The sequence below is a fragment of the Pelodiscus sinensis genome, chromosome 14, assembly GCF_052426305.1.
Source record: "Pelodiscus sinensis isolate ZL-2025 chromosome 14, ASM5242630v1, whole genome shotgun sequence".
In the NCBI taxonomy this organism is placed as follows: Eukaryota; Metazoa; Chordata; order Testudines; family Trionychidae; genus Pelodiscus; species Pelodiscus sinensis.
The window spans coordinates 11,031,401-11,058,859 of record NC_143065.1 but is presented as its reverse complement, the minus strand read 5'-3'; the positions used below and the strand labels follow the sequence as shown (position 1 = coordinate 11,058,859).

Sequence of the window (27,459 nt, the reverse complement as noted above, 5' to 3'; positions counted from 1 at the left end):
TTTACATAACACACAACCCAGGGGGTTGCCCAGTGAAGTTGACAGAGAGCAGGTTTAAGACAAACAGACAGAAGTTGTTTCTTCACACAACACAGTGTTAACCTGTGAAACTCATTGCAAGAGGGCCTGGTGGAGGTCAAAAATATAACTGGTTTAAAAAAAATAAAGGAATTAGATAAGTTTCTGGGGGATAAGTCCAACAAGGGCTATTAGCCAAGAGGGTCAGGATGAACAACCCAAAGCTCTGGGTATCACTAAACCTTGGACTGCCAGAAGCTGGGACTGCATGACAGAGGAGAAATCACTTGATAAAATCCTGTTCTGTAATTCCCACCGAAGTACCTGGCACCAGCCACTGTTGGAAGACAGGATATAGGGCTATAGAACCCAATGTTTGACCCAGGAAGGCCATTCTTACGCTCTTGTATCTGTAGGCATTTATTATTCCTCTACAACCAGCACAGCTATCGGTAGAACGATACTGATAAAATATTCTACCTGAGTAACTCCACCCCACTATTTCTGTCATAAGAAAAATCTCAAGACAAAAGTGGTTAATGACCAAAAAAGCTGCAGTTTCCTCTGAACTCTGTTCCTGGACTCAGCCAGGCCTGCTGACTGGGGATGGGTGTGCGCACGAAGGGGCAGTTTTCCCCAGGGCCTGGTGATTCAAAGGGCGCTGGCAGCCAGTGGAGAGGTGGACAGAGACACTGTGCTACGGACAGCATGGAGGACTAGCTACCCTGGCTCCACCCCTCCTGTGAACCCCACACTTTGACCAGGGGTTCATACAGGTTGTCTGCTCCCCTGGGTTCAGCTGAGCAGTATGATATGAAATAGAAATCCAGGTCTAAGGAATGCAGTGTGAAAACCAGTGCTCCGTACTTCTTTTCCACGCCCGCACAATGCAGAGTCTAGGCACGAGCATGAACACCTACTTTATATGCAGATCCTGCCTTACAGAGTGGGTGTTCACAATAGCTTCCATGATGCATAGCGTGAAAAAAAACACCAGAGGTTGTGGGTGATCAGTACAAACAGAACAGCTTAATCTGAGGGAGGGTGTAGATTCGTACTGAATGTTTCAAAAATGGGTTTGTTGCAGGCTATGAAGCAGAAATCAATCACTCCAAAATGAAACCTAGAGTCTGTTTTTGTCAAGTAGTTGAAAGTGAGGGTCAGGTCTGCAGACAGGCAGGGGACAGACGGACCGACGCAACAACTGCTCTGGTGAATGGCGATTCAAAAGGGCCTGGGGTTCCCAGCCACTGCCACTACTGCACCAGCAGCAGGGGCCAGAGCCCTGAGTCCTTTAAATTGCCATTGGAGCCCTATGCAGCATAGTCTGGGCAGCTCTAAGGGCTGGCTGGGGGGCACGGCCCAAGCAGCACTGAGGGCTGTCTTTCTCGGCCCCAGCCCTTCCACCAGAAGCCCTGCCCCTTCTGGAAGCATGGTACCTGTCCCACCCTCCTCCTTGCCCAGGGGCCTGGCAAATCTGTTGGTTCCCCTGGTGAGGGTAGAGGAACTGGTCATGTCCTTGTAATCCAGGATTCAAGGATAGGACAGGTCTTTGCATAGCTCTTAATTCCCAAAACAAGTATCCCAGGTCGCACCACTGTTCTCCCACCTGATCAGTGTGCTCAAGTAGCAGCCTCATTCTTGCATGTCAGCTCCCAAGGGCTGCAATTCCAGTATCCCATTTTAAATTATCCAAATAAAGCAAATGGCTCACTCACCTCTCTTTTGCATAAAGATGAAGAGGTCATCCAGGAACTCTTTCCGTTCAGGGTCACTATCCAATTCGTACAGCTGAGAAATAAAGAAAAATAATGATATAACCCATGCTAGGGCAGGCAGTGAACATGCATAACAGCCGCCATAATGGGTCAGACCAAAGGTCCATCTAGCCCAGTAGCCTGTCTGATACAGCCCAATGCCAGGTGCCCCAGAGGGAATGAACCCTTCCCTGTCACCTGGTTTCTCGAGTCACCATTCCTGCTCATCCTGACTAACCGTTATTGATGGACCTATCCTCCATGAACTTCTCTAGCTCTTTTTTGAACCCTGTTAAAAGACGAGGTCTTCACAACATCCTCTGGCAAGGAGTTCCACAAGATGACTGTGCATTGTGTGAAGAAATATTTCCTTTTGTTTGTTTTCAACTGATACCAATTAATTTGATTGGGTGCTCCCTAGTTCTTATGTTATGGCAACAAGCGAAAAACATTCCTTTATTTACTTGCTCCACACCAGTCATGATTTTATAGATCTATATCACATCTAGCATTGCCAGGTGTCTGGTATTGAACTGGACAGTCTGGTATTTGGATTTTGTGTCCAGTAAACAAACTGAGAAGATACCAGACACTTAATTAGAAAATACCGGGCATTTATATAAGTTTTTCTGCTTTTCCCAGTCCTGGCTCAGCACCCAATGGAAGGCCGCTTGGGACAGGCGGCAATTAAAGGGGCTGCAACCGTATTTTCGGCCCGACCTCCCGAATCTCTCCCCCTCCAGGTCACTCCCTGGCTTTTTTTTTTCCCCCCTCTCCTCGACAAATTTTTATCCAGTATTATTTTTGAAACCATCTGACAATCCTAATCACATCCTCCCTTAGTCTCCTCTTTTCTACGCTGAAAAGGACCAGTTTTATGAATCTCTCCTCTTATGGCAGCCTTTCCAAACCCCTAATCATTTTTGTTGCCCTTTTCTGAACTTTTTTGAATGCCAAGATATCTTTTTTGAGATGAGGTGATCACATCTGTATACAGTATCCAAGATGTGGGCATACCACAGATTTATATAGAGGTAACAAGATATTCTCTATCTCTTTTTTAATGAATACTAACATTGTTTGCATTTTTGACTGCTGCTACACATTGAATGGATGTTTTCAGAGAACTATCCACAATGACCCCAAGTTCTCTCTCTTGAGTGGCAGCAGCTAATTTAGTCCCCATCATTTTATACATATAATTGGGATGTTTTCCAATATGCATTACTTTCCATTTATCAACATTAAAATTCATCACTAAGTTTTGTGAGAGCTTTTTGAAGCTTTTCACAGTCTGCCTTGGACATAACTAACTTGAGCAGTTTAGTATCATCTGCAAATTATGCCACCTCACTGTTTACCCCATTCTCCAGATCATTTATGCTGAGTAGGACTGGTCCCAGTACAGATCTCTGTGGGACACCACTAGTTACCTCTCTCCATTCCGAAAACTGACCATTTATTCCTACCCTTTGTTTCCTGTCTTTTAACCAGTTATCAATCCATGAGAGGATCTTGCCTCTTATCCCATGACAGCTTACTTTTCTAAAGAGCCTTTAGTGAAGGACCTTGTCAAAGGACTTCTGGAAATCTAAGTTCACTACAGGCACTGTAGTCGGAACTGGCGGCCAGATTCAGCCGCTGCTGAAACTGGATCAGTTTCAACAGCGGCTGAATCTGGACGCCAGTTCTGACTTACATACGGATTCCACTTAAGAAACCCAGGCGTGCCCCAAGTCAGCTGCTGCTGAAACTGATCAGCGGCTGATTCCAGGAAGCCCAGGGCAGAGCAACTCTGCCTCGGGCTTCCTGTAGTCAGCCCCTGGTCAGTTTCAGCAGCGGCTGACTTGGGGACGCCTGGGGCAGAGCAGCTGGGGTGCTGCCGGGTTGGTACAGTAGCGCCGCTCCTCGGCGCTACTGGAGCAACCCAGCAGCACCCCAGCTGCTCTGCCCCAGGCGTCCTGATTCAGCCACTGCTGAAACTGACCAGCAGTGGCTGAATCAGGATGCCTGGGGCAGAGCAGCTGGGGTGCTGCCAGGTTGGTACAGTAGCGCCGAGGAGCGGCGCTGCGGGACCAACCCAGCAGCGCCCCAGCTGCTTTACCCCAGGCGTAGGCAAGAAAAGCCTGGTCTGCTGACCAGGGAGACGGGGAGCAAAGCCTTGGAGCACTCCCGCAGCGGGACAGCCCAGGCACGCCCGGGCTGTCCCACTGTGGGCGTGCTCCAAGGCTTTGCTCCCGGTCTCCCGGCAGACCAGAGAGACGGGGAGCAGCTTTTCTCACCCCGGAGGACAGGGGTGGTGGGACTGCAGCGCATCTGGGCGTCCCGCCGCTCCAGTCCTCCGGGTCAAGAAAAGCCCCGTTCGTAACTGCGGACATAAGTCGGATCCGCGTAACTCGGGGACTGCCTGTATATCCCCTGGACGACACCCCTCCCCCCCCCCCCGGGCACATGCCTGTTGACCCCCTCAAAGAATTCTAATGGAATGGTCAGGCATGATTTCCCTTTACAAACACCATATTGACTCTTCCCCAACAAATTATGTTCATTTATATGGCTGAGAATTCTGTTTTTTACTATAGTTTCAATCAATTTGCCCAGTACTGAAGTCAGACTTACTGGCCTGTTACTGCCAGGATCACCTCTCGAGCCCTCTTTGAAAATTGATGTCACATTAGCTATCTTCCAGTCATTTGGTACAGAAGATGATTTAAAGGATAGTTAATAGTTCCGCAATTTCCCATTTGAGTTCTTTCAAAACTCTTGGGTGAATGCCATCTGGTCCCGGTGATTTGTTACTGTTTAGTTTATCAATTTGTTCTAAAACCTCCTCTAATGACATCTCAATCTGGGACAATTCCTCAGATGCGTCACTTAGGGTGATATAACCATGTATTGTATCGGGCCTCATGTGATGGTGGGATGACATGCTACCACAGAGGTGGAGGCAAATCCATGGTTGAGTTCTGGACTGCTCCACTGACCAGGCTGAAGTGTAACAAGGTAAGTCCCTTCAGCACAAGCGGGAATGTGTATATTTTGCACTGATCTCCCGTAGACAGTTCAGGCATGGTGTGGATTGTGGATGGTTTGGGAGTCAGCAGGGCTGAACTCTGTCAGACAAGCATTGCTATAATGTAGGGCTAATGAGAGGAAAGCACAGAAGAGAAGGGATTCTGAGGATCCCAACTGGGGCAAAGGGGAGAGAGAAACTACTGAAAGAAACAGCAGAAAGGAAAGATGGGAAAGCAACAAGCAATGTAACACCTGGGCTATGTCTTCATTAGAAATGCTATAGACACACAGCTGTAGCACTGCAGCTGAGCCATTGCAGAATAGATACTACAGCAACCTGAGGATTTCTTCTGTTGCTTTAGTAAATCCACTTCTCCCAGAGGTCAATGGAAGACACCTAGCAGTGTCCACACCAGGGCTTAGTTCAGCTTAGCTACGTGGTATAAGGTGTGAAATTCTTCACAGCTCTGAGCGAGATTGCCAACCTAAGTCTACCATGTAGATCAGCCCTCAGAACACACTACTTCCTCCAATTCACACTGAAAAGCACTATGGAAGTGCAACGTCCAGCCTCTTTATTCCCTCCTTGGAGTTTTCCACTTGTGACAATCCCTGAAATGCCTTGCAGAGAGGTGAAAGAAAATATATTGATATCACGCTAACAAGGAGGTACTCCTCTGAAATCAGATGGAATGTACTCTCTCTCTCGCCTCAGCAATCTGCCTAGAAACAAAGTGGTGCACACATGTTTTGGCAAAATGCCAACAAGGGCTCATGTTTCTGATTAAATATTTCTCAACAATTTCATCAAAGGGTTATTCAGAAAACATATTCTACTTCTTAGCATCACCTTCTGATAACTCAGAAAAGGTGCAGGCAGGAGACTCATACAACTGTTCCACAGTAAATCCAATTTTCACCTATAGAGGACACTGGGGGAATATATGGGGACAGAGTGAAAGACACACAGTGCCAGTAGCACTAGCTGAAAAAACTCCAAGGGTGTTCAAACAGGATAAAAAACACCAGCATGTGGAGGAGAAATGAAGTTCATGTAGTTGTGGAAACCATTTCCTCCGCTAGCCATAGCTGCTCTCTTTGGGAAGGAGACCAATCAAAAAGCTAAGCCTCAATGGGATAAACATGTGTCTGCCTTTCTCTCAAGCCATGGAGTTAGCTACTGAAAGTCTGTCTATTCCATAAGAAAATGAGTTTATTGGGTCATTTCCTCTGTGGCCCACTTCTCACACATTAAGCCATAGGGAAGGAAATGCATCACTGGATTTGCACAGCAATTAGTTACACTCCTCCAAAAGGGCTAGTTTAAAGTCAATACATTGTTTGTCGGAGAGGACACACACTGAAGCCACAGTTCAAAACTGCTAAACCAGTTTTGAGAAGCTAAATTCTCTATTGCCAGCCAAAGAGGGGCGCTGACCCAAAGTGCTTAGTATAACAGACAGCCAAGAGGCTTTACTGAAAGCTGCTCTTCAACTATCAAAAGCAATAACGTGGCCTACCTCTACTGGTCTACAGAAGTTGCTAAGTGAGTTTCAGTGTACACGGTTCCGCCTTCACATTTCCACAAACCCACAGCGGTCGCCTCAATAGTACTATGGACAGGGCGGCCCGAAGGATGTGGCACAGGGCAGCCTGGCACAGGGTGGCAACAGGGGTTACTCCCCTTCCACACTCGCAGTGGAAGCTGAAAGGGTATGTCTCGACTATAGGGTTTTGCAAAAAAAGTAACCTTTTTTCCGAAAAACCTTCCCCTGCGTCTAGATTGCTGCCACATTCTTTCAAAAGTAAATTGAAAAAACTGCTGCGTTTTTTCGACCACGGAAAACCTCATTTTACGAGGAAAAACGCCTTTTTTCGAAAGTGCTCTTTCAAAAAAATGCGCTATGTATATGCAAACTGTGCTTTTTTGAAAGAGAGCATCCAGACTGCCTGGGTACTCTCTTTCGAAAAAGCAGCTTGCTTTTTCAAAAGTACTGATTGTAGTCTAGATGCTCTTTTTCGAAAGAGGCTTGCAGTCTAGACGAAGCCAAAGCGACATGGCAGCCGGCTCCACCCCTCTCTCAGCCTGCCACACACCACTTCACCGCAATGGCAAGAAGCAGAGTGCTCCAGCCCCAGGGTGCTCCACTTCCCATCGCCAAAGAAAAAGCGAAGCACAGCAGGTAGCAGATGGTGACGAAGGAGCAAAGCAGGCTGCTGGGTCACACTCGCTGCCAGGCGTGGGGGGAGGAGGCTGATTCATGATGCTGCCCCACAACAGGCCCCTTTCCAGTAATCCCTTGGCTTGTGTTGCCTGGGGTAAAGGACTTTGAGCAAGGGGGTGGAGACGGGGCAGAGCCTGAGGTGGGGGGTTGCCTGGTCCCCACGCCTGTTGCACTGGGGGTGGGGGTTGCCACAAACCTCAAACTCCCTAGGGACAGTCCTCGAAGAGGAGCATGCTGAAAGTTCTCCCTCAACCTCAGCTCCACACACAGTAAAAATCAGACACGCTTACCTTGGCAAAATCTCGGGAGATTTCTCTTCCTCGGCCTCCATCAGCTTCTTCGCTCCAAGTCAGACTTCCATTCTAAGGGAACAGAAATGACAGGATGAGTGGACTATAGGGAGAGGGACAGCAATTCCGGATAGCGAGTACATGTACAGGGGAGGGTATTTCTGATGTAGGGAGCACGAGGATGGAGAGCAGTATGTAAGTGGAGAATTGTGTCGTATTTTAATTAAGCTTCCAAGTAAATGTGGCCACAAAAGCTGTCTGGAAAATTAAAATCCCTTCCTACAAAAGTGTTCATATTTTGTTAATAAAATTTAGTCTTAAACAGGATGAAGAGTCAAAAATGCAATCTTTTTGTAAGCAGGAACTTCTAGAGAAATTCCATTTAAGGAGACCCAAGGCAGAATTTTTCAGCTTGCCAGCTCTTGTCAATTTTATTATCTGAATGCATGCCGGAAGCTAGGTACCCACCCCCCCGTCCAGCCCAGATGCTGGAAAATTCCTGACTAGCTCTAATAGGCCCATTTTATATCATTGATCTAATATTTGAAGTGTGGCATCTCTTCATTCAGTTTCACTGTAACCAGATTCAATTCACTGTTTAAAATCAGACAAGGAGCAAGCTCAAGAACCAAGTATCTTATTCTGTAACCATCCTTACACAGGGGCATTTTACTTATGGTCTCTAGAGACCATAATGACCATAATGAAAGCAACAGGTGCTAAGCACCCATTCTTGTCAACCGGATCATGCTAAGTCTCATCCCTTCCGTTACCCATCCGACTGGCACAAGCTCACTTCAGGCTGGGAAAACATACAGCCTGGCCTCCTAATGCACCTTCAGGTTGGGTGTCTGTACCAACTGTGGCATGCACGAGCCTAGGGACTGTTGTAATCTGATCTCCTACGTGGAGACAGAAAGCTCAGCTCTGCAGGATTAAGGCTTGCACTTCTCATTATGCATTACAGGGACGCCACTTGGGTCGATCCTGTTTGGCAAATTGCTACAGAGAAACATATACCAGAATTGGAAAAAAGCAAAGGCAGCATCTGGCTATTTCACAGATGTGAAGTCTGAAGGGTGATACAGCACGGTGTGTAGCCACATTTAAGCCACAAGCACCCCATAATAATGATAGCCACTGGGACAGAAAGCCATCCAGCCAAGTGTTCTTGTAGATAAGAACACAGCGGTTCAGATTACCCGCCATTCCAATTACAAATGCACTGCATCTCATTCTATAGTATGAAAGACACTGAACATGTGAATAGATTTCAGAACAAAACTACACTTTAATTAGAGTTGCTTTAACATCTGAAATCTTGGAGCAGTCTGGTAGTGGCCTACATATTGAATTACAAAGACGAATAGCACTTGTCAAAGATAGGCAAAGCTACATTTTCCTTTTAAAAAAACAGCAGTGGCCTGCCCTAATGCCTGCTGATTTAGTTTGAGCCAGTAATTCCTGCTGGAAAGTCAATTATCCAGCGAGCCCCATCAGCTGAAAGATATTTAATTGGGGATTATTGCCACTTCTGTTATGTCAGCTGTTTACTCCAGCAAGTCAATTCCCATCCCACTCTAAGAAGAGGTCTGAAGACAGGTTTTGTTCACAGGAGGATTCATCTGAGTGTCCTTGGCTAACAGAGATTACACACATATTTTAGCTAATTATGGTAACATCCAGCTGCTTCTAACACCCTACTGATGAGAAGCCAGAAAACTAAGAGCAACAACGAACCTGGGTAAATAGTGAGAGTATAAAAACACATGCCAAGATCTTCAAAAGTGAATAGTGATTTTGAGTTCCCAAGGTGATATAATTTACCAGGAAAACTGCATGAGCATTAAAAACAAACAAACATTCTCCAGAGCTTATCTTGTTTAATTTAAAGAAAAATCAACTTCTCCTTAGTTTTAGAATGGTTAACATTTAAATTCTTCCAGAAACATGACCAACAGTACCAAAACACGACGTAGTAGTATGCACCCGTTAGTCGGCAGATCTCAAAGCACTTCAAAGGGGAGAAAGCATCACTACGGACATATCTTTAGTGAAAAGGAGACGAAGGCCAGCTGAACCCTGTCACAGCAACACTTAGTCCTGTGACTGAGTGGTTGGATGAGAGGGGCACTGTTTGGCTTAGCAAGCAGCAGCGATAATGAGACCTGGGAACATAGAAGTACAGTACATGGGACTCGGGGCACAAGGCATGTACCTTTTATGATGAGCTAATTCAAATTCTTACAGCTCTCCCTTCCATGCAATAGGGCTGCTTCTGGATAGCAACACAACACCATCCAGTGCAGATGTGAGGGACCAGGAGACAATTCTTTTCTTAGTCACTGGGTAGAGAATTTCAGACTGGCAGTCAACTGCCCTCTTACCTTGACTGTCATCTGAAGGGACTACTTTCATGACCAATCATTCCCTGGCTTACCAACAACGATACCAAGCAGTGACAATTGCACTGCCAGTTTTATCAAGTCAGAAACCAGTTCACTGGGAAACAGATCAAGATCCTTCAATTGATTTCACATAGCCACCATCAGCCATTAGAATTTCAGTGTTACCCCACTCAGTCACAGGACTTGAGCTCACCTGAAACTTGCAAGACAGAAGAAAACAAACAGTTACAAATAAATGATCCTGTGTAGTATATTACACAAAGGCATCTTGGACATAGAATATTGCTCTGCATAAGCTTCAGTATCTCTAATTTTCACTCCTTCTTGGAAAAATAATCACCCTATGCTGGGAGACCCTTCTCTCCATTAACAACGGGAGCTTGAGAAATCAATATCACTTTCGCTAGACATCAAAAGGGGTTTTTATAGGTCAGTGGATGATGCTATCTGCTTCCTTCCAGCACTATTTAAAATTAATATAAAAGAAAACGCTACTGCTTCCTCCCACATCCTGTAACAAGGAAATTTACTTGATGTATGAGAAACAATCATTTCCATAGTTACCAGTTGGGATATCACAAACAAGAATTCACCTGAAGTTTCTGACACATCTGAAAACCCCTAAGAACACTCCTATGGCTTGGCTCAACTCTCAGACATCGTGTATCAGTCACAGAAAGGACAAGAACTCTGTAAATAGTTCCTGTCCTGAGAAAGAATTTTCAGTCTGCAGGCTGTCCCCAGAACCTGCTTGCCCCATTCCCCTTGCCCCCAACCCCACATCTACCTCTGAAGCTTGTCAACTATCAAAATGTTCTGTTTCTTCCCCAGAAGAGGTAGGCCTGACTTTCAAAGCAATTAGAGCATAGGCTATTTTAGGATTACTTCCTAGCCACCTGGAATATCTTATTAAAGCAGAGCTCAGATGTCAAAAGCAGTTTCGGTTTCCACCTACGAAAGCCAGAGTTAACCCTTTCCTCAAAAACAAATTACTGGAATAGGTCACTGACAATTACAACTTGTTTTTCAAACCATCCTCTTCAAGCCCAAAATCTCCAAATTATTTATTCAAAATGTCTCATGATTGGGCTGTTTAGAACTCAAGTATTAGGGATGTTAGCTATCGAGTAACTGAATAGTCAACTGCATGAATTCTTAGCAGTTAGTCAACTAGTCTATAGCCCCCGGGGGCAGGGCCCATAGCCAGTGTGCTCCGGGCCCACTCCCAGGAAGCTCCCTGCCACCCGCGCTGCTGCCTCTACCAGAGGCAGCAGCATGGGGTGCCAAGCAGGAGCCAGTCCACAAGGGGAGCCAGTTTAAAACCAGCTCCCCCCAATGGACTGGCTGCCTACCGCCAGTCTGCCTATCACGCAGAGTGGCAGCAGCCCCTGTCCACGGTGGGGGGAGGAGGGAGGGTGTCTGAGCTCCCCAGGACAAAGGCTGCTGGGAGAGGAGGGCGAGTAGATGGCAGAGGCTGCTTTGTGGCAGTCTCCCCTGCACCCCTCCCCAGGCTGCTGCCTCACAGAGATAGCTGTGGGGGAGGGCAGGAGGCACCACAGAGTCGGTGCCGGGGAGGAACCAGCTTTTAAGCCAGCTCCCCTCAGCACTGGCCCCTGCTTCCTCCCACCCTTGCTGCCTCTGATACAGAGGCAGAAAGGGGAGGGGAATGTGAGTATTTGACTATATTAACTGATAAGCCTAGGCTTATTGGTTAATCAACTAGTCGACTACTCCTTGATATCCCTTCTCTGTGTAGTGTGGCCAGAGCATAATTTTTCCAAGAACCAAAAACCTGTGTCCAACGAAAAGGGCCCCGAACCCTAACGGTTCACCACAAAATCAAAACATATGCACCTCAGGCAGGAGACTCACCTCATGGAAAAACTCTCAAAGTTTGAATATAACTTTGTTGTTTAAATATTTTAAATAGAGACTCAGTTGAGATCTGATAAAGTTTATCAGACTATGAAGCTGGAATTAAATCCCATTGTGTATTTATTCTGGGTACACCTGATGAAGTTTGCACTCACAAAAAGCGCAAAGCCAATTAGCACACTGACTTGGAGCCTCACGAAGTTTGACAAAGCTAGATCTGCTTCCTCCATTGCTACTATTTCACTCCTAGTGTTTCTAGAGAGATTTCAAACATCATGGTGGCTCCCAAAAACAAACATCTAGCTTGGCACTAAGCCAAATGTTGCTGTGAAAACTCCTTTTCTACCTTATCCAACTAGCTTGACGGCAAACACCGAGTTAATGGGAAATGTACAAAGGGGTGATTTCAGGATTATCAGAGAATCAGCAGAAATTCCTTTTGTGGGTGGGGCTGAGCCCTAGGAAGTGAAACAGATGCTAGTATAAAGAAAACTGTTGTACTACACAACATGGATAAGATCAGGATTACTGCCCTGAGCTGCAAACTTTCAGGCAAGGTAAGAACCAAGTTATAATTATCACATACACACCTTCCGTTGTCTGGCAAAACTTTGTAGGAGCAGAAAATTCCTGCCCACTCTTATTAGCAAGACAGCATGATTCAACATCTATGGCTTTACCAGAGCTTCTTGTTCTGGTAATCTCAAGATTAGGTGGAGGAAATAAGAAAAGAAAGGACTGAAATGCATGAATCTGGAATTAGTCAGTTACCCTTTTTTATAAAGATTCCTTTGTAACCCTCTCCCAGTTATGCCACTGCTTCAGCTGCCTGACTCTCAGTGGCACAGCAACCCAATCCAAACACTAGAATGGAAGAGCAGAACTTGGATACTGCTGAATCAGGCCCGGGGGGGGGGGGGGGGGGAGCCACCCACCGAAGTCTGGTGATTTAATTTCACAATATTGATGTTCAATTTTCAAAGAAATCTGTGCTTTGTTGGAGAAGAGATTCACACTTACTAATGGGTTTGGATACCCATCCTGACACACCCTGATTTTTAATTAGTACTGAGCACCAACCCTGTGAAATATCAGGCTCCTTCGTGTAAAATACCCACAAACTAAGGCACCCAAGATCTCTAAGCACTTTAAAATCTTAGCCTTATTATTTGTACCCCATGAAGGAATGCAAGTGTTAATGTATATGCTTTGATATCTCCAATAAAAGCTTTGTAGAGCACAATGTGGGGCCAAATACCCCAGGCCAAGTTTGAAGGGGAGCCAAGAGCTGAATTGGAAAGGCAGCAGCAGAACTGAATTGGCTGCAATCTGTTCAGCAGCGACACTCTCCCCAGTAACCAGAGTGACTGCCAAGATATGCTTCAAACTAGACAAGAACCCACTCCCAACTGTCTGCTAACAGCAACATTTTCACCCACAGAATTAAAGTCTCATTTCTCTTCAGATGATGATGGGCAGCCCCTAGCTTCCTTTCTACAGGAGCCGTGGGAGACCTCGGCTGTCGGAGAGGTGATGGATTTACACAGGATTTGAGCTCTGCTAGAAGAGATTGAACCTAACGCATCCCTCCGCCCTCCTTTTGGAACAGCAATCTCTTGACAAGCAGCAAACACTCCCTTGTTGTTTTGTGCTGACAGGATTCCCACCGCCCATGTCAGAAGCTGAGCCAGCTCTTTTGTCTGTTGGCTTGTACTACAATTATTTACTTGGCTGTCCAAAGCTGAATAGGTCTCTGAAAGTAGCCAGACATCAATGCTTGTATTCATCTTTCTACTGCTCTAGTACTAGGTCCCTTCCAGAGGATCTCAGCCTTGTGCTTTAAAGCAGACATTTTTCTGGAAGACACCATTTTAAAACGAAAATATCATTGTCAAAGGGACAAGATTTTCCATTCTATAATTGCAAAAGCCAGCTAAATATAACCTACAAATATTGTGTTTGTCACAACGTTTACCCGCTAAATATTATCTAGCCTAAAATGGTCATATTTTGCTAGTAAATGTCCTTGATGCTCAGTATCTGCAGAGCATTAAAACCAAAAGATAACATTTTCGAAAATGCACCTAAGTGACTTCTATGCTTTAAGTCCCATTGACAGGCAGTGGGAGTTGGGCACTTCTGAAAATTGAACTCCATATCTGCAATATTGTTAAATTTAAAAAACAACAAATGGTCTGGTAACATATGATGGTCTCATAATACCATCTACGTGTTTTGTTAGTCTATAAAGTGCTACCAGACCATTTGTTGTTTTTTAAGTTTATCCTGCACAGACTAACTTGGCTACCCCCGATGCTATTTTGTTGTTCAGTTAAAAATACCACTGCAAAAATGTGTATATAATTTAAAAACCATTTGGGCTCCACAACCTAAAAAATGTTTATTTTTGCTGACTGCGGTCACAGCAGCATTTCATCAGCCTCTCCTCTCTATGCTGGGCCAACGTCGCTGATGACACTGGTGCAAAAACAAGCAAGCAAACCAGAGCTTGAACTTACACCTCTTAAAAAAAAAGAGGGGAGAGAAACATTTGCAAAAGGTAGACTCTGATAAGGGTGATGCTTACTGGTTAGCTGATCATATCCCTAATGGAAATGCAAGCCTCTACCTCGATACACAATACCAGAACTAGAAGGGACATCAAGAGGTCATCAAGTCCAGTAGGACTTACAGTAGGACCAAGCACCATCTAGATCGGGGTGGCCAACCCATTCCTGATAAAGAGCCAAGATATTAGTGGATCCAGCACGAAGAGCAGGGGCAAAGTTGTAGAGAGGAAAAAAAAAGGCCTGCCCCTTTAAGAAGCGCGTTTCTATGCTTTTTGGCCTCAGCAGGCTCCCACTGGACATCGCCATATTGAAAACACCATGCACCCCAGTGAGAACAGGGGAGCCATTCTCAGGAGCACGGTAGCGGCTTTGCGAGCCACAGGGGCAGCTTCGCAACCCGCACTGATGGAGAGGGAAGAGCTGCATGCGGCTCGCAAGCTGCAGGCTGGCCATGGCTGATCTAGATCATCACTGGCAGGTGTCTAACCTGCTCTCAGAAATCTCCAGTGATGAAGATTCCACAACCTCCTCAGCAATTTATTCCAGCATTTAACCACCCTGACAGTTATGAAGTTTTCCTGAAGTCCAACCTAAAATTCCCAGGCTGCAGTTTAAGCCCATTGCTTCTTATCCTAGCATCAGAGGTGAAAGAATGATTTCTCTCACTCCTCCTTGTAACCCCTTTTACGTACTCGAAAGCTGTTATGTCCCCTCCCAGTCTTCTCTTTTCCAGACTAAACAAATCCAGTTCTTTCAGTCTTCCCTCAGAGGTCATGTTTTCTAGACCAGGGGTGGGGAACCTCAGGCCCAGGGGTCAGATGTGGCCCCTAGCTTGCCTGGATCCGGTCCCCGAGACTCAGGGCCTCTCCCCCTGCCACTCCACTGCAGGGCTGGAGCACACAAAAATCTCACTAGTGTATGGCCCCCCACAACTGAGTTTCCTGAGAGTCAGCAGGCCTCAACCCAAAAAAGGTTCCCCACCCCTGTTCTAGACCTTTAATCTGGACCTTCTCCAATTTGTCCACATCTTTCCTAAAATGTGGCATCCAGAACGGGATACAATACTCTAGTGGAGGCCTAATCAGTACAGAGTAGAGCAGAATTTCTTCTCTTGTCTTGCTTACGACACTCCTGTTCATGCATCTCAGAAGGAGACTTGTGATCAGCAGCTACTACAAAAACCCCTCCAATTCCAGATTCTCATTTTATAAAGCCTGCTACAGCATTCCACTAAGGAGCCTTGCTGTGCTGTCAGCTCCTTGACTGCTATGTCAAATTAAGAGACTGCAAAAAAGGAAACGAGTCTTCCCTTCCGTCACTATGCTCTGGTTTAACATTGAACACCTAGCAAATTTTGAAGCGATTTCACCAAAGACTGTCACCTAAATGACACACCCACCTAGTTTCCTGAGAACAACAGTCTGAACAACTCCTCATTCAAAGTAGCCACTTTTCAAACACTTAAACAAGCCACAAGCACTTTGAAGTATCAGCTGGCAGGCTGCCAAATCCCTAGCAGCACAGTTGTTTAGTGTACTCCCCAGCATGGAGAGTCAGGAATCCTATTTACCATTGACTTGGCAACTTTCACAGAGTCCTGTCAAGTGCCTCAACATGGAAGCTAGCAAATCAGGGTATGAGCTTGGTGCAGACATGATCGGCTGATATTCCATGAGCATGCTGGTCAAATAAGAATCTTTCCTCACTGAAAAAACCCATGAGAGTGTAAAGCAAAGCCCTTTTGTCTCAGACCCACAGTATCCAAGGCAGTTGTTTGCAAACTATAGGTCCCAACCCAATAGTGGGTCGTGGAATGTCAGGCACTGGGTTGCCTTGTTGGAGGATGACCAGGTGACCAGTGGGGATGCTAAGGGAGGCTTCCTGCTGTCCCAGAAGCTGCCAGCAGCAGGTCTGGCTCCTAATGGGGTGGGGCGGGGGAGGGGGGTGGGCACCATGGGGCTCCACATGCTGACTTGCCTCAAGTTCCGGCTTGCACATCCCAGGCAATGGGAACCCGAGGGGGGGGGGGGGGGCCCTGCGGCCAAGAGTGATATGCAGAGACACTTGCATGCCTCCACCTAGGAGCCTGACCTGTTGCTGGTGACTTCCAGCCCCTGCCTCAGCCCCCCAAACCTGCAACTCCTTTGTGCACCCCAAATACCTCATGCTTAGCCTCACCCCAGATCTCATTATCCCAGACAGAGCCTGCACCTCAAACCCTTCATCTCTGGCCCCACTCCAGAACCTATACTCTAGTCAAAATATATAATTATGTTGGGTCATGGGCATGAACAATTTTCTTCAACTGGGGTTACGAGAAAAAAGTTTGAAAACCAGGGATCTAAGGGACAGGCTCTGAACTATGGATATGAAGGTTTAGCAGTTTAACCAAAGAAGGCTGAAGCAGCTGCCCCCTGCTGCGGGTAGGGAGCTGCTCCAGCCGCCCCTGCCCTGCCTTTGCGGCACCCTGGCTGGCCGGAGCAGCCTCTGTTTATTATGTTTAACCGGTTAGCCAATTAAACAGGACTTTATACCCCTACTTTGAACTGTCAGGGCTCATGGCAAACACTAACAAAGAAGCACCAATCTTTCTATTTACAGGATTTCCAAGGGTAAAACTCTCTGTGTATAGCTCAAGATATGTCCACAGCAGAGTTCATTCAACCCACGGAATCCTTACCCAAGCTCACCCACCCTCTAGCATGTAGCAAAGAGCAACTAATACCAACCTCTACACTCAACCCTTAGTACCAACCTCAACATGACAGGCTATTCCCACACCTAACTAAGCTAACGCTAGAGCGAATTAATTTTAAGCACCCTATAGAAGTGCACATTTAAGACGGACATAGTAAAGCAAAGAGCTCTTGGCCTTACTGGCATATAGCTTCAAACATTGGTAATTATACATTCAAACCCAGTATCATCATCCTTCTGTAACCATACAATAAGAAAGTCACAGAGGGTTAGTCTGTAACTAAAATAAACTTAACAACAATGCTCCTGTAGCACTTTGGAGACTAAACCATAGAACGTATAGATAGTATCGAGAGCTTATCAGAAGAAGTGGGCTGTGTCCAAGAAGCTCCTGTTACTATCTATGTTTTTGGTTAATCTCTAAGGTGCTAGAGGAGCATTGTTGTTTTTTACGTTTTAATAAGCAAGTCAGTCACTTTCCATCCATTCATGAAATACAAAATGGCTGTGCTGCTGACACATTCATTAATGGGATATGGACCTTTCATCTCACTAGGACACAGGTTCAAATTCTGCCCAAGTTCATAGCCCCTGAAAGTCTTTACTACCTGAGGGCTCATGACTGGTCTATGAAAAATAAGTTAAGCCAGTTACTAGAAGACAGGTGCTGACAGCAGAAGTCATCACAATAAGTGATGCTGACTAGACCAGGGGCAGGCAAGATCCCGCCCATCAACATTTGAATCTTGCCCACATCCCACTAGGAGCCTCAGGCAGGGAGCAGTTTGAACCAGCCAATTGGAGTTGAGAGATTGTGCTAGGGGTAGGGGCAGTGTGTGAAGCCTCCCCGCTCAACTCCTCCCCAGCACCCAGCACAGAGAAGCTCATGGAGCAGCCAGCTGCTTTGAGTGGTCTTGGGCTATGGCAGGTAGAGAACCTGCCTTAGGATCCCACTGGGCTGAGGGATGTGAACAGGTAATGGGCAGAGGGCTGCTCCAGCCTCTGTGAAGCTGCTGGCTCCCAGCCCACGTGGGCTGGGAGCACTGTTCCCTCTAATATTTTCTATCCATGTGTAGAATAAATTTGGTTACGTGCACTGAGGCATGTGCAGATGTGCACCACCAATGGAAGCACATGCTGCCGGCTGTGAGTGTCCTGGGCACACTGCTGATCAGCATCTTAATCTCTCCTCGGTGGCCACCCAAGCACTCAGTTTACAGGGAACAGTGGCTTTGAATCAACAGCCTCATTTAGGACCAGAAGCAACAGCCCAGGGCGGGCAGGGGGAGCTGCTGGCTCCCAGCCTCTGAACCCGTACAGCTGGGAGCCAGCAGCCCAATGTGGGGCTGGAAGCAGCCAGGCTGGAGTAACCCCAGCCTGTGGCACAGGGGCCACTCCAGAACCCCCGCTCACTCCCATTTAAGCTGTTAACAGGTTAAACTTAACATCTAACCAGTTAACTAATTAAACAGGATTTTACATCCCTACTTGGGCTGCCAGCCTGGAGCCACCTATGTAAGCGCCCCCCAGCTAGGGCCTGCCTCTGGCACTCCAATTCCCTTCCCCAGGTCACCACTCAAATTCTCTACACCCCTCCACTCCAGGTCACAACTCCCTCCCTGACCCTGCACCAGAATCCTCTCCTGCACTCATACCCCCTCCCAGACTCTACACACCAATCCCCTATGCCAGGTTACAAATCCTGCTTTCATCCAAACTCCCTCTTAAACCTTACACTCTCTCCAGCACCCAAAGCTCCTACCCCAAGTTCCCTTCTGCACCCAAACTCCGTCCCAGATCCCACGCCTCGTCCATAGAAAAGTGCAGCCCTTGACGACTTACCAAAATCTTGGTGTGCCCCCCCCCCCCACAAAAATTGCTGCCCACCCCTGCACTAGCCCTTTGCTCAGAGGCTCTACAGAAGCCTGAAGAACAAAACGAGCACACCAAGACCAAGCTCCTTTTTCACCTCTAGCTGTGGCCCTTGTTGATCATGGCTGACACATGTAGCCAAACAGCTTCAATTGACATCTTCTGTGGACAGTTAGAGAGCGGCATGCACAGAGCTGTCCCCTCTCACAAGTACTAAATTCACTCTTGGCAGAAAGAGCCTTTGTTCAGAGAGAAGAGATTTCAGTACTGACCTGCTTGAGCTGCTCATCCACTCTCCAGGTCTGCCGCCCAGATGGGGAACCAGAGTATGATTGCTTAGTAGTGTCTTTACCCTGTTCTTCCTTTCCCTGCTGTCCCCGTGGAAGTCCTGGGGCTGGAAGTGGATTGGAGGTAGAAGCCACTCTTTGGTTGTGATGGGCAGCTTTTTGAGAATGAAAATACTTCAGAGTAGAACAGGCATCTTTCCCAGCCATTTCAGTGTCCTCATCAAGATCTCCATCTTCCAAACCCTCTTCCTCTTCATCCTCTTCCTCCTCCTCCTCCTCATCCTCCAGCTCTGAGGTCACACTGCTCTGATCAAAAGCTCGCGTGGCCCCAACGGCAGGTGGGACTTTGGCCAAAGGGCCAAGTGCTGGGCTGCTTGAAGGCCTGCCAGATGTGGCTGCTAGAACAGCCTGCTGTGCAGCCAACTGCTGAGTATAAAGCAGCTGGGCTTCTCTCATCTGCCTCTGCTGTCTCTCTCTGGAATCCATCTGCAGAGGACCTTGCTGCTGCTGCTGCTGCTGTTGCTGCTGCTGCTTCTGCAGCTGCTCAACAACAGCCTCTAGCTTCATCCCGCAGTTCGCATGGCTGTGAAAAGACAGCTTTTCTATCCAGCAGGGCTCAAGCCCTGACCTTCACAGATCAATCAATATCTGAAAGATAGATAAATATTTGTATGAATATAACACCATCTTCTTCCCTGTAGGAGGAGAAGCAGGCTGCAAAGCCCGTTCCCTTTCCAGGCTAGGAGACTGGGAAATAGCCAACGTACAATTTCGCAGCCTCAGATTCAAGCTTGTATTCTATGTTTAATTGTATTTCAAACTGAACATGCTACAGCACAACCTCAGTTTCACAAGCTGCTTACACTGAAGTATTCCCCAGCACTAAGAGAACATTCTTCTCTGGCTCCTTTCCCACACATTTTACTAATTACTTTTAAAATATTTGATATTTAACTTCAAAATCTATCTTATTCCATACTCTCTCTGAAAGAATTGTATGTCATGAGTGGAGTAAGTGCATGCACTTTAAGAACATGTATTTATAATTATCTACCAAATACTATTGTCTTTGCAGGTTAGAGCTTGGCCTCCCCATTTTACAAAAGTTTCACATGCTTCAGGAAATCAGGGCCCTTTAAGCAGTTGTTACCCTTCTGAGTAATTTGGGTGCAATGACAGTAACAATCATCCTGAAATCATCCTAACCTAAGGGTGTTAAGGAGCAGGTATCTGGCTAATCGTGTAGTTGATACAATTTGGATCAATTACACAATTAGTCAATAAGGGGCCTCTGAAGAGCGTGGACATCTCCCAGAGCCGGTGTGAGCAACTGGGCAGCTCTTACTACATTTAAAATGCAGAGCCACAGCGGTCCTGGACCAGTGCTGGCCAGGACTGCTCAGTCCTGGCTTGTGCCAGATCCAGCAGCCCGTTTGCAGCAGCCCAGGCTGGCCACGAATAGAGGCTGCTCCGGCAGCAACCCTTGTCCACGGTCAGTTCAGCTGCTGCCAACAGGAGCTGCTGTCAGGGCAGCCTCTCCTCTCCCCATTCTCCTCCTGCTGCCCAACTCCTACTACATTTAAACTGCAGAGCCGCCATGGGGGTAGGTCCCCAAACCGGAGCGAACTGGGTCTGAGCAAGCCCGGCTCAGTCCTGGCGTGCACCGGGTCTGTGACCGCAGAGGGCTCTGCGACCACAGCGGGGCTCTGCATTTTAAATATAGTAAGAGCTGGCCGCCGGGATCCCCCCTAACAGAGGCAGCAGCACAGGGGGAGAGGGGCAGGCAGCACCACGGAGACCGTGTGGGGCACCAGCTTCCTGTTTCTGTATAAGAGGCGGGGAGGAGGGGGAGAGTAATTGAGTACTCGACTACTTGCTTACATCCCTACCTTAACCCCAAAGGGCCATTCTTCCATCTTCACAACATAGAGCTTTGCTGAAGCACCCGACACCCCCAGTTATTTTAACTGGAAGATGCACTGGGCTTTGTTAGCACTCTATTTTGACCTACAACATCTCTTGCTTTAGGCACCTAGAGCCAGGTATACAGATGAGACATATTAGGCGGATATTGGAAAAATGATTGTGCTTCTAATTTCTAAAGGCCAAAATAGAATGCGCATTTCCAAGAATTATGAAAGAGAACACAGAAATTAAGTAGCTCTAACTTGCAAAGTAGCTGCCCTTCAAGACTTACCAATAAATCAGTACCCAGTCAATATGTATGAGAAACAAAGGAAAGGCAGCCAGCAAACAAACTAAGGAAATCCTCCTTCCAGCCACATAACCAGCATTGTTGTATGCAAGCTAAAACCAGGTCCTTAAAAAGGAGGATAGTTTGCTAATGCTCGATAGTCAAATGCAAGAAAACACATTTCTGTGGATAAGTCAAATACGTTAACAGACTTAATTTCCACAGTTCCAAAATAAAAGACTTAAATGTTCCTAGAGATTCTCCATAAAGAGATTAAAGAATATCTTCTGAAAACATAATACAATGGAATGGATTTTAAATTGTGCAAGTAAGCTATAATACCCAAGACATTTTTCCCTGAAAATCATTTCCCGTATTAAGCAACTATTGTACATCAAAATAAAATCATTCCAATGACAGGTATATCAGCATTCTTAACTGTCATTTAGCTTAAAAGTGAAGCAACACAGTTTCAATGTCAGGAACAATCATACCCTAATCACATGCCAATTGATGTATCAGGCACAATACACAGCCTGGCACGGGTGTTTTAATACATACTCATCTCTAGTACAGTAATAATGAACCGGAATGCAGACTCTAATACTAAACACAAACCAAACTGTGTATGACTGAACCTAAGGCATGTGTGTATACAACTCCCACAACAAATCTTACTGTGCAGTTCTGCACCTGAGACATGTTAGGATGTCATCTATCATGCCTCAGGTGGCAATACATAACAAAGTGACTGGCATGTGATTAATATGTCAGGTAAACACACCTCAGATGCAGAAACACAAGCCCTAGTATGAGGTTCCAGTGCATCTCCACACAGGTCTGATACAATAACACATGAAAGGTTATACCAAGTTTTTACACACTTCTTGGAATTGTGGTTAGACATGAATGAGAAACCCAACAGCTCCTGAATCAAATATACAGTAACCGCACCCTGATTAAGTATCAATGTGATTTCAAAAAGATGAAACATTTCTGAGTGTTTTAAGTACATAAAGATATTTACAACAAAGAGTATAAGACCAGGATACTTTTTTTAAAATTCTCCATCTGCTATTACTGCTTTAAATAACTAAAAATAGTTTTAACATCTGATTATCTTTTCAGCATTAGTATTTGCTTGACTTTTTGCATTACAACCAACTCTGGTCAGTGAAACGTCTCAGTTTAACTTTCAGGTTTTCAGATGAAACTCAAACGTAGGTGGATTTCAATCTCTGAAGAGCAATTAAAGGAAAAGCCTTCCCATCTGAATATTTAACTAATTATATTTTTAATCCAAATTGGCTTTTGTAAACCTTCCTTCTTTGTTTTAATAAAACTGAACTATTGGGATTAAACCACACTGGTAATGTTCTCCCAGCAGTATTGGGTAGGGCTATGAAAAGGACATTTTGAAACAGAAAAAAAACACACAACAAAGAGAAAATATACAATTAAAGCTTCTCTGAAAAGAAATGAGAGGCTTTAGAAGGGAATAGTAAGCAAAACTAGTAATATTCACTGTATTCTCAGACAAGTTCCGCTGCAGAATATTCTTGTTTTCCCAAGCTTTTATTATCCCCTCTACATCTAGCTCTCACACAAGGCTGCTGTAACCTATGTCCCTAAACCAGCCCCCTAACTAACTCCTTTCACACATAACCTATCACCTAACCAACCTCTCACACCACAGTCACTCATTTCCCACAGCCAGTCACACATTTCCTTCAACCAAGCCAAATCCCCCTCCAGAGTAAGCAGCTCCAAACAAATCCCACTAACCCAGAGCAATCACTCCCACAGCCTGCCCCCAACCAACCAGCCTGCTCCACCTCAACGCCCATAACCCCCTTCTCACAGAGTCCTCTCACTAGTTCCCCCAGCCTCACATATCCTGCCCCCCAACCAACTCTGCCAATTAGGCCCCTATAATCATCCTCTCCTCTCCTAATCAGCATCCTCAAAACCTCCTTAAGAAGCCCTTCAGCAACCCCATCGTATGTTCCCACACCCAGCCCCCAGCCTTGACCCTTCCTCACACTCACCCTTATCCCGCACCCATCCCCCAACCCCGCCCACATAACCTGCACTCACACCCACCCCCCAGCCGTGACCCTTTCTGACACCCAGCCCCCCGACCTTCCCCACACCCAACCCGTAACCCTCTCCTCCGCAGCCTGCCCGACACCCGCCCCCCCGACCTTCCCTCACATCCAACTGTAACCCCCTCCCCCATAGCCTGCCCGGACACCCCCCCCCACCTTCCCTCACACCCAACTGTAACCCCCTCCCCCACAGCCTGCCCCGACACCCAGCCCCCCCGACCTTCCCTCACACCCAACTGTAACCCCCTCCCCCACAGCCTGCCCCGACACCCAGCCCCCCCGACCTTCCCTCACACCCAACTGTAACCCCCCACAGCCTGCCCCGACACCCAGCCCCCCCGACCTTCCCTCACAAACAGCCCGGCTCTACTCCCGCCCCGCCCCGCCCCGCCTCGCCTCGCCTGTCCCCGGCGGGCGCACCGGGGCCGTTACCTCCTCCTGAACGACGGGACCGGGCCGCTGCAGGCCCGCGCGCAGCCACTCCACACTGGCCGTCACCCCTCCCCCGCCCCCTGAGCAGGACCGGAAACGGGGCCAGGAGGGGGCGGGGCGCACAGCGGAAGTACGCCACTACCACCCCACCCCCCGCAGCGAGGCGCGCTGACCGGAAGTCGCTGACAGGAGGTGGAGCCAGCTAGCGGAAAGGATTCGGAAAGGAACGGAACTGGGGGGAGGAGACAGCGACGGGTTTCCGGTTCCGGTGCTGATAAAGCGGTATTGGGCGCTGCCTTTCCTGAGTGCCGCAGGGAGAAGCTGAGTCGTGTGAGCTGCCACTGCAGGTACGTGAGGAGGCGGCTTTCGGGCTCGTAACCCCCCCCCCCCCCCCGGCGCTGGCGGGTGTCCGGGTCCTGGGGGCGGCGGGTGGCGACCGGGGCCCGGCGCTGGGCCCATGTGCGCGCGCTCGCCCCACTTCCGCTGCGGCCCGGCGGGGCGGGGCGGGGGCGCGCGGCGGGGCTGCGGCCCGGCGGGGGCTCGTCGCTGGGGCCGGCGGCAGCGCGGCTCGAGCCCGCCGCCAGGGAGGGCCCCGCCCTGTTCCGGGCTCCGAGCCGCGCGCTGGTTTCCGATCCTCCATCTTGGTTCCGCCGCCCGCGCGGCCGCTTCCGTCGGGCTGGCGGGGGGAGCGGCCGGGCGCGGCCCTAACCCGCCTCTGTCCCTCGTTGTGTCTCCCGCAGACTGAATCAAGATGGCCGATGAGGAAATTGCCGCCCTCGTTGTCGACAACGGCTCCGGGATGTGCAAGGCCGGCTTTGCTGGGGACGATGCCCCCCGAGCCGTGTTCCCCTCCATCGTGGGGCGCCCCAGGCACCAGGGGGTCATGGTGGGCATGGGGCAGAAGGACAGCTACGTGGGCGACGAGGCCCAGAGCAAGAGAGGCATCCTCACCCTGAAGTATCCCATCGAGCACGGCATCGTCACCAACTGGGACGACATGGAGAAGATCTGGCACCACACTTTCTACAACGAGCTGCGGGTTGCCCCCGAGGAGCACCCCGTCCTGCTCACCGAAGCCCCCCTGAATCCCAAGGCCAACCGGGAGAAGATGACGCAGATCATGTTTGAGACCTTCAACACCCCGGCTATGTACGTGGCCATCCAGGCCGTGCTGTCCCTGTACGCCTCCGGACGAACCACCGGTATCGTCATGGATTCCGGGGACGGGGTCACCCACACGGTGCCGATCTACGAGGGCTACGCCCTGCCTCACGCCATCCTGCGTCTGGACTTGGCCGGCCGGGACCTGACCGACTACCTCATGAAGATCCTGACCGAGAGGGGCTACAGCTTCACCACCACGGCCGAAAGGGAAATCGTGCGCGACATCAAGGAGAAGCTCTGCTACGTCGCCCTGGACTTCGAGCAGGAGATGGCCACGGCCGCTTCCTCTTCCTCCCTGGAGAAGAGCTACGAGCTGCCTGACGGGCAGGTGATCACTATTGGCAACGAGAGGTTCCGGTGCCCCGAGGCCATCTTCCAGCCCTCCTTCCTGGGGATGGAGTCCTGTGGCATTCACGAGACCACTTTCAACTCCATCATGAAGTGTGACGTGGATATCCGAAAGGACCTCTATGCCAACACCGTGCTGTCCGGCGGGACCACCATGTATCCTGGCATCGCTGACCGAATGCAGAAGGAGATCACGGCCCTGGCACCCAGCACTATGAAAATCAAGATCATTGCCCCGCCAGAGCGTAAATACTCCGTCTGGATCGGTGGCTCCATCCTGGCTTCTCTCTCCACCTTCCAGCAGATGTGGATCAGCAAGCAGGAGTACGATGAGTCTGGCCCATCCATTGTCCATCGCAAGTGCTTCTAAAGAGGGTCCCGGCAGGTGCGCTCGGCCTCTGCCGATGGGGTTACTTCGGGTATCCTGGTTGGGGCCAATGTATTTACCAAATGGAGTAGTTCTTTGTAACCTTTGCCCTTAAAAAGCCTTTCATGTTGGACCAATATTGTTTGACTTACTCGCCTCCCCTTACGTTTAACTTGACTCTTCCTTTGATGTACTGTGTAGTAACTATACCCTGTGCATCTTAAGCTCTGTTACAGGTGGGGCACGTGTGACCAAGGTTACCGTGAACAGTATTAGCAGAGAGAGAGAGTTACCTGTTAGGCTTTAGTTCTCCTGTGGCTGGCTGTAGTGATCCTCTATTTTCCCCTCTTGAGCTATAAATTCCCTGGGGCTGGAGACTAGGCTAAGGGTTGTTGGCTTTACTCTGTAACTCTGATGTAATGGCATCTCACAAGTAGATTTGTAACTAACCCGACAGCTGATAACTGTAATACGATTGACAGCTCCTTGTTCAAGGCAAACTAATAAATTTCTGTGGTTTAAAAAGTTGTTATGCTTTCTTTTACATATGGTCTGTTCTCCAAGTTGAATAAACTGATCTTCACACTCCAATAAAAACCATCATAAGTTGGCTGTGTCAGAATTCTAACTGTCACCAACTTAGCATTCAGAGGGAGGGATGTTAAAAAGCCGTTATGTAATCATGTAACCCACCAGTGGGCAAAAGGGCCTCTGGGCTGCATGTGGCCTGCCAAGTGGGTTGATCCAGCCTGCAGAGCTCCTCTGTCCCCTGGCCAATCTGGGTTTAGGGTCTAGGGCAGGCATGTCCAAAGTCCGGCCCGCAGGCCAATTGTGGCCCGTGTTCCAATTTAATACGGCCCCCGCTTCCTCCCCCTCTCCTGACACCCCGGCGCTCTTTTGAACTGGCGCGCCCAGTGCGCTGCTTCCAGCCGCCGCCACCCATGGCCTCCGCTGTCCTAGAGCCTGCCCTGTAGGGCACGTCCGCAGCCCCGCTCGGCTGCGGGTTCACCCTGCCGCCGTGAGGCCGGCGTGCCCTGTGCTCTCTGCCCGCCTCCGACCCTGCGGGCCCTCTGCCTTGGGGCTGAGTGTGCAGGGATGGCCCTCACGCATGTTCACTTCTTCAAATCTGGCCCTCTTTGAAAAAAGTTTGGGCACCCCTGATCTAGGGAGTGCATGGTGCTAGTCAACCCTGGCAGTTGACTCTGGGTGCATAAGGACAGGGAGCAAGAGACTTGGCATGCTCTGCCCCCTGCTAATCAGAGCATGGGGGTGGGGGAGCACAGTCTCCCACTGCCAGTGGTTAGGGCACCTAGAGGGACAGTCTGGGTGGCCCCCAGTCAAAATTAATATCCACCCTGATGTAACAACTTATAATCTTAGCGGCTATGTGTTGCAGGCACTGGAGCAAGGCTGGCAGCCAGTATTCACCTGGAGCAAACTCCCAGCTGTGTGATCCACTCACAGGGAGCAGGTTCTGCTCTGCTGTATAAGTTTTATACTGCAGAGCACCAGCGTGGGGTGGCAGCTGACCCACCTGCCAGCCCCTTCCTGATAGAGGCAGCTGTGGGGGGGCAGTAGCTGTCTTGATGGGAGCTGGGCTGGGAGTAGCATGTAATTGTTAAGGGTAAGTTCTTTCCTGTCAGTTAACCATTTAAACAGTTACCCTGATCTAAAGGGCTGATGCCTCAAGCACAGTTTCAGGATACATCTACTCCTAAGTAGAGAATAAATTCTTTAGATATTTATGGTGATGTGGCATCAGCTATAACCCTCATAATACTTCCTTTGTGAAAGACAACCAAGAGGAACCATTCACAAATAGTGAAAGACAT

The 27,459-nt window shown here is 48.3% G+C and overlaps 2 protein-coding genes across 3 annotated transcripts in view; one reads left to right on the top strand and one right to left on the bottom strand.

Annotated features, from left to right (window-relative positions):
- Positions 1 to 23,897, bottom strand: part of ARID3B (AT-rich interaction domain 3B) — a 55,198-nt gene extending 31,301 nt beyond the window's left edge. The window contains exons 1-4 of one of the 2 annotated variants that reach the window (XM_075897443.2): positions 23,749 to 23,897; positions 19,000 to 19,662; positions 7,306 to 7,377; positions 1,737 to 1,809 (exon numbers count right to left, since the gene is read on the bottom strand). In XM_075897443.2, coding sequence (XP_075753558.1) covers positions 1,737 to 1,809; positions 7,306 to 7,377; positions 19,000 to 19,581 — 727 coding nt within the window. In that variant the 5' untranslated portion in view covers positions 19,582 to 19,662; positions 23,749 to 23,897. Of the gene's footprint in view, positions 1 to 1,736; positions 1,810 to 7,305; positions 7,378 to 18,999; positions 19,663 to 23,736 lie in introns of both variants that reach the window. The other variant, XM_075897444.2, reaches the window with a different exon arrangement.
- A 55-nt stretch (positions 23,898 to 23,952) lies between these two features.
- On the top strand, positions 23,953 to 26,152 carry LOC102458464 (actin, cytoplasmic type 5). Its single transcript, XM_075897448.2, has 2 exons — positions 23,953 to 24,095; positions 24,489 to 26,152. Exon 2 carries the CDS (start codon positions 24,500 to 24,502, stop codon positions 25,628 to 25,630), a length of 1,131 nt encoding a protein of 376 aa, XP_075753563.1. The 5' UTR covers positions 23,953 to 24,095; positions 24,489 to 24,499; the 3' UTR covers positions 25,631 to 26,152.
- Positions 26,153 to 27,459: the final 1,307 nt, after the last annotated feature.